This window comes from Tasmannia lanceolata, unplaced genomic scaffold (assembly GCF_043159265.1).
Source record: "Tasmannia lanceolata isolate RefF3 unplaced genomic scaffold, GAP_Taslan_0.1 ptg000018l, whole genome shotgun sequence".
NCBI lineage: Eukaryota > Viridiplantae > Streptophyta > Magnoliopsida > Canellales > Winteraceae > Tasmannia > Tasmannia lanceolata.
This window is the reverse complement of record NW_027518695.1, coordinates 9,265,068-9,272,029: the sequence shown is the minus strand read 5'-3', so window position 1 is coordinate 9,272,029 and position 6,962 is coordinate 9,265,068. Positions and strand designations below refer to the sequence as shown.

The 6,962-nt window shown below is 38.5% G+C and overlaps 1 protein-coding gene across 2 annotated transcripts; it reads left to right on the top strand.

Annotated features, from left to right (window-relative positions):
* Window positions 1-2,214: 2,214 nt before the first annotated feature.
* On the top strand, window positions 2,215-4,964 carry LOC143851155 (uncharacterized). Of its 2 annotated transcripts, none has more exons than XM_077360498.1 (5): window positions 2,215-2,754; window positions 2,860-3,123; window positions 3,263-3,545; window positions 4,153-4,263; window positions 4,348-4,964. In XM_077360498.1, exons 1-5 carry the CDS (start codon window positions 2,440-2,442, stop codon window positions 4,467-4,469), a joined length of 1,095 nt encoding a protein of 364 aa, XP_077216613.1. In that variant the 5' UTR covers window positions 2,215-2,439; the 3' UTR covers window positions 4,470-4,964. The 2 variants fall into 2 exon arrangements, with proteins under 2 accessions (XP_077216613.1, XP_077216612.1); XM_077360497.1 differs by having other exon boundaries at window positions 2,220-2,754; window positions 2,860-3,177.
* Window positions 4,965-6,962: the final 1,998 nt, after the last annotated feature.

Sequence of the window (6,962 nt, the reverse complement as noted above, 5' to 3'; positions counted from 1 at the left end):
GATTTAAGATATATCGGGGTCTATTTATCACTGCCCTTTTGGTCACATACACACAACAACAACAAAAAGACAGAAAAAAAAGCATGGCGGCTCTAGAACCAGAGAAATTATATGGTGGCTGCCCTTTACATATAAATGGCGGAGAGGGAAAATATCAACCCCCTTGATTTTTTTTTTTGGTAAGTAAGCTCGGGTTAGGCAGGACCCGACCAGATATATTTAAAGAAGAAAACCCCCTTGATTTTTGATAAGAGGAAAGTAAAAAAAAAGAGTTTGACCTGGATCAAAAATCAAGGGGGGAGAGTTTTCTCTCTCTCCACCCTTGTTGTTTGACGGTCCGCCACCATATAAATTCTCAACCAGAAAACCATGCATCTCCCTGTGTACATAATCGAATACATTGACTAGAAACTAGTCCAATACATTGATTAGAAACTGCTCCCACCATTATGGGATGATATAAGAACCTATAATATTAAATTACCTTCAAGAGCTTGCCAAAAGAAGTTGAACCGTTGAATTTTTTCGGCATTGATCTTCCAGATGGGGAGCCTATGGGCTATGTAGCATGGGATTAAGATCATGTGGGTCAACTAATAGGGATTCACCTAATCAACGGTCTTGAGCACACATTTATGCTAGGACAGGACGCATGTTCGAGCTTTATGATCACAGCTTAACAACGATTGTCTGTGTAAAGAGCAGTAAAGTATGCTCTGAAATTTGGCTCTTGGCATTTACCTCATGAAAACATAGTTATAAAAGCACGTATTTTTTTTATTTTTTTTTAAATGAATTAGATAAGGCACAGGATATTAATATTCTTTTCCTGTGAAGATGTCCATGGTTTTCTAAATAAGAAACATCAGAAGGCAAGGAAGGATGGGTAAGTGCATGTTTTTGCTACATTAGGATGTGAGCAAAGTTTTCTTTATAATGAATTATTTTTCATAGGATTTATAAATAATTTACAACTAATTTGATGAATTATTTTTCAATTACATTTTTTATTCGGAAAATACGAGAAAATCTTAATCATGGAAATGCTTTTGTAACTATAATATGAACCTATTTATGGGCGATTGGTATGAAGCTCCATACCTGCATATCCGAAACCATTCTCTCGCGATTCATCCCTAAATTTTATCTTGATATTCACACACAAATCATTTCTAAATTTATAATTATTATTGAATGAGACCAAGAACACTGACGATCACCTTTAGGATTCAATCCTATCCATCAATCTTAGGTTTGACATGTCATCTTTAGGGCGGGAACCATCCTGAGACGAGCGCATGCCGAAGATGCGTCTTCTTAATAAAATTAAATCATAGCAATAACAATGGTTCCATTTTTCATGGCAGAGTCCTAGTGATGCCTAATAATCAAGTGGTTAACTTGGGATCGATCATCTGATTAAGACGGGAACAAAGGGACACTGGTCACATACAAGTGGCACCTGATTAGCTTTCGGGAGCATTTTAGGAACTGTAATAATCTTTTGGCATCTGTTTAAATATTTATAGACACGTTGAATCTGTACAATATCCAAAACATGGTAGTGCCAACATCAGCAGCCTTTTTTACTATTGAAGTTAAATCTCATAAGTTGAAAGATAGTATTAGAATTCATTCGAAGTCATTGGATATAGTAAAGTTTTTTGAATTTTTATTATTTTTGAAGGTACACGGCCATTTAGACGCTTAGACCTTCCCATTTCTTCTATCTATGATAGTGAAACATACTTGTAGTTGGAGGCAACTGGAGCCCAAAACAAAGGAGTTTGAAAAAGAAGTCCAAACCCAAACCGTTACAGTAACCCAAACCGATTATTTTTTTATAGTGCACGACCCAACCCTAACCCAAATAATTTGTCGCGGGGTAGACTTTTTTTGTATATTCTCCCCCTTTTTTAATTGAGACAGCCCCATTCAAGTGTAAAAGAGTAGTCATAAAAAAAAATGGGGCGAATATATCACTTTCCTTTTTAGTTTTTGCTATGCTTGTAGTAAAAGAGTAGGACGGTGAAGTGAAATGAAGTTATAACACAGGGGGTCTTCTGTTATCCCAACAGATGGCAGGTAAGTTGCATAGAAGGACAAATGTCTGCTCCAACCACTAAGCAGAAGAGGCGGGAGCCAGTTGTTGCAATTTTTTATTAAGCGTTTTTTCTCTCCCTCTTTTTCTTTTCAAAAGAAAAGCAAAAAGAAAAGGAAAAAAAAATCCCACACCCCTTTGAAACTCCTCAATATAAAGCACTTGTCTTGGACATTCTACACCCTTCAAACCTCTCAATCCCTATCCCCTTTTCTTGGGGCCCTGTTTCTGCCAATCCAGCAAACTAATCTCATTATTGTTTCTTCCCAACACAGCAACCTCTCCCTCTCTCTCTCTCTCTCTCTCTCTCTCTCAATCCTTCTTTATTTGGGTTTGAGATGGCTGAGGATTTAGACGACGGGGAGTTTTGGCTTCCTTCTGAGTTTTTGGCCGAGGGTATTCTGATGGAGAAGAAGAACTGTGGAGGAGATGAAAATAAAATGAGGGTTTGTTTCCCCTACGAGTTTCCATACGAGTTCGACTCATACGGGTCAAATCTTAGCTCTCCTGTGGAATCTGTGGTAGGCTCAACTGAAAACGAGAGTGATGAGGATGATTACATGGCTGGGTTAACCCTAAAGATGGCTCACTCCATGCTACAAGATGAGGATAAAAACAAAAGCCACTCTACGTTGAGAAATCAGAACCACAAGGTGAGAATAAAGAAAAATCCAGATGGGTTTTGTTATTTGTTTTTTTTTTTCCCTTCTTCCGAGTCTGATTTTGGGGGTTTTGTTTTTGTTTTGGGTATTTTGAAGACGAGGGTTCTTGCGGGTTCACCTCAATCTACGCTATGCACGAGCCTGGGGTCGAGCCGAGGGAGCTCGAATGGTCCTTCGTTGGTCTCATCTCCACCAACGACTCCATTGGAGGAGAAAAATGATGCTTGGGAGTTGCTTTATGCGGCAGCAGGTCAGGTTGTGAAGATGGAGATGAAAGATCAAGGGCCCAGATTTCATGGGCGTGGGCTTTTAGGGTACCCTGGAAAACCCACTAGTCCTGCTATTGTGAAGCCTCCTTCTGTGGGTTTCTACTCTAATCAAACATATTCTCAGCAAGAACTTCAGGCTAATAAAGTAAATACTAGATGGATTTTTTTCTTTCTGCTCTAAATAGGGAAAATAAGAAAGATTTCTTATTGGGTTTCTTGTTTTTTTGCAGTTTAAACAGCAACAGATGGTTAAAAATCAGCAACAGGGATCTGGTGTTTGGGGAAGACAAGGGAAAGTGAGGGGTGGTGGGTTCGGAAATGGAAGGTGCGGGCGTCCTTTGGGTGTGGCTTCATCTGCTTGGCCCCCCCTGCAAAACCAGAATCAAGTGGGTTCGGGTTCGGGTATGAGAGCACTTTTTCTTGGAGGTTCTGGTTCAAGAAAAGAGTCAGCTGGAACTGGGTTTTTCTTGCCTAGGAGAGTTGGTAATCCCACTGACGTCCGCAAGAAACCAGGTAATAATTTTTCTGTCCTTTAATAGAGATTTTTCTTCCTTTCCGGTCGGCACTTAATTAAAATCGAAGATCATCTCTATTTTTGGATTTTAGCTTCTGAAACTTCTGGCTTGTGTTTTTTCTTCGGATTTTAGCTTCTGAAACTTCTGGCTTAGTGTTTTCATCGTACCAAATTTATGGGTTTTTACTGCCTCAGCCGAGACTACTACCTTCCAAAGACTGAACAAACTTTGGACATTTCAAGTTCTTTTTTTCCCCAACCAACTCAATGGCTTCGGCACATCTAGCCCTCACTTTGTTTTTCTTTTAGGGCACGTCTGATCAAAGTTTAAGTACACAGTTTTGTTTCCTGAATTTTAGCCACCTCTCTCACCCCACTAGTTTCCTGAATTTTGTTTCCTAATTTTTATAACCTAATCCACCTCCCTCACCACACGAAGACATCAGTTTAACATGAAAAAAAATACTATGGCTGGCCAAACGTGTGCCCTTGTCACGAATTTTCTATTTTCGCCAAGGCTTTTATTGTTAGGATTCCTGTTTTCTTTATTTTACATTTTTACTGTACATCTGATTTTGATTTTCCTTTTAACTTCTTTATTGGCAGCTTGTTCGACCGTTCTGCTTCCTGCCAGAGTGGTGCAGGCACTCAACTTGAATCTTGACGAAATGGGAAATGCCCAGCCACGCTTTCATGGAAGCTTTATTCACGATCATGGTAACCTCACTTCCCCCAACTGGGTTCCTTTTTATTTTTCCTCAAAGCCCAATTCCATAACATAAACTTGTTTCGTATGTGCAGAAGCCATGTTAGCTCCAACCATCGCCCTTCAATCTCCACAGAAGCGCAACAATCTCCGCCCTCACCAGCCTCCACCCCCATCTAATCAGGAAATCCGCCTCCCTCCGGAATGGACCTACTAACAACCCCTTCAGTTCACTGATCATTTATGAATTAGGTTTTGGGGAAAGAAAAAAAAAATGCTCAGTTTTAGGAATTCTATATTCGATTTAGGTAGGAAAAAACATGAAGTATCATGTTTTTTCGGTAGCGTTAGTGAAGAAATGGAAATAAGAAAATCCTGTTTTGGGGAGGAAGTTGGAATATGATTAAATCAAATGATGGTGAAGGCTGTTTTGGTAATAAGTCTCTGATTGGGAGTTGTTTTTCCTCTGTTCTGCCTTGATATTTTTTCAAATACCGATATTAAACAGGGAAAACCCTAGTTAACCCACCACCACTATTGCCTGAAGAATAAGAAAGATGTCTGTAATTTTTGGGTTTTTTTGTATGATGATGATGAAGACCACATAGTAAGAAGTAAAAGCTTTTTGGATGTTTTCAGATTGTATTTGTTCTATGTAAAATGGAAATAGAAGCCGTGTTCTTTAATATCACCAGTGGTATTTCTTATTGGAGTTGAAAGCTGTTTTGGTTTTTTTTAATCTGGTTTTTTTCAATTTATTGTATTTAACTATTTATTAACTGGCAAGCCGCTGCCCGAGGGGGAAGCATGTATCGGGGTTATTCGGCGTGCCGGTCAGCTAGCTGCCCGAAAAGGAATCTCTTTTGTGTCGGGCGTGATGTATTTAAAGCTGGGTTCGTCGTGGCGCGGGGCCCAATATAATCGTTAGTTCAATTTGCACGGAACTTAATACACGTGGCAGGTTTTAAATAGTTGATTTTATTTGGTCGAAACATGGTCCCACTTCCAAGTAGGTATCAGTGAAGTTACTGAGTGCCTGGTCAATGTTCTATACCCGGTCAAAAACTCTTTTAATAATCGCTCTTGAAGTTGACAAAAGTTATTATTTAAATAAATCAATTCCCAGATGCTTAATGGTTGTCGAGCGATTGTGTTTTGATAATGGGGACGAACTCGTAACTCATTATGTAAAGAAAGGAGGAGATCGTGCCTTTAACAAAGTTTGATTGTGCGGATGTCAGGAGTTTACTTAATTTCATTTTTCTAATCGAAGGTTTTTAATTGCCAGGTGATTTCGTGAAGATAATAGTGTTCTTGTGCAGCTAAGATAGCTTATCTAGGCAGCTGCTTCAAAAACTATTGGGGCTCAAATTTTTGAGGTGATCCAGAGCATTCATTTGAAAGGCCTTTCCATGGAAATGGTGTACCAAAAAGCAGCCCTATAAGAAGAAGCCCTATAAGAAGATCATCCTAACCCAATCAAAGGTGGAGGGGAAAATGGACAGACATGGGTGAGTTATGATGATCTTCATGGGCTCATTTTTGGTACACACCTTATCCATGGAGGGTCTTCCAAATAAATGTTTTGAATCACTCAAAAAATGTGATTACATGAGTTTTTGAAGCAGCTGCTCAGATAAGCTATCTGAAAGAAAAGAGACAACAGTCACATAGGCAAACTTTCCGCAGACTCTGTAGTTTGTCATCATGCGAAAATCTGCCCCATAACAGCTTTATGCAAAATTGCCTATTAAATCTCTTTTTTTAATTGTTTTTCCTCTGATAGTTTTACAATGCCCTAAACTAATGGTCCATGCATATTGTGTCTTTTGATTATCCTTTCTTATCAATGAGATGGAAGATGATATTGGCTACTGATTTTAACACTAACGTGTTTAAATAATTGCTCTATTTTTAATAGCCATGATATATTTGCTCCCTCTATAAACTTTTGACAGCCCCCTCTTGTAACAGAGCAGTCATAAATAAACTACTTGCCAAAGTGGAAAAGGGGGTTGAATATACGATTTCTCTCTCTTTTTTTATTTCATTTGTTAAGAATAAATATTTGATCGAGATTAGTCTTATAATTCATAACTTCTAAGAATGGTTTGGAACATTAGATCAAGAGTAGCATCTCAGTCAGATTCTTCACTATCAATGTTTCTCAGGATAGTCAGCGAGCAATACCATCATCATTTATAAAAATTGGGAATGAAAGGTATCGTCCCCAAAAGTAAGGTATCATTGAGATGGAAACCCCGTCATTAACTTAGCTCTCTTACCAAACTTAACAAGGCAGGTATTTTAGACGTTTTTAGGAATTATTTAGGTGACATTATCTTCTTTTTGCGGGCCACAGCCTGGCCAGAAGTTGATCCATGCTCTCAACCATGATTCGACCATTTTCTTTAGACATATTGAGAGCAGATAGAAGTGGAAAATGTTATTCAACACAATTTTGTGGGTCAAAAGTATTAACAACGGACTGTGGAGACTAGTTTACTTCATGGTGGTGGTTAAAAATATATTTTTGTACAGTTTGCTCTTTAATTTACTCTTATTCTTAGAAGTGCTAATGATTTGGGTGATCGCTTTCTTTTATATTGGGCAATTTTTATCTCTGGAAGTTCACCTGTAATCCGATGTTATCGAATAGAATTGTTGTAAAAAGAAAAGAGAGTTACAAAAAAGGCTACTAGCTACTGAA

Bases quoted from the DNA above. Each gene is read 5' to 3' on its own strand.
- LOC143851155 (XM_077360497.1), top strand. From the start codon at position 2,440: ATGGCTGAGGATTTAGACGACGGGGAGTTTTGGCTTCCTTCTGAGTTT. The intron at 3,178-3,262 runs GTAAATACTAGA...GTTTTTTTGCAG, and splicing joins AAGAACTTCAGGCTAATAAA to TTTAAACAGCAACAGATGGT. The intron at 4,264-4,347 runs GTAACCTCACTT...TCGTATGTGCAG, and splicing joins AAGCTTTATTCACGATCATG to AAGCCATGTTAGCTCCAACC.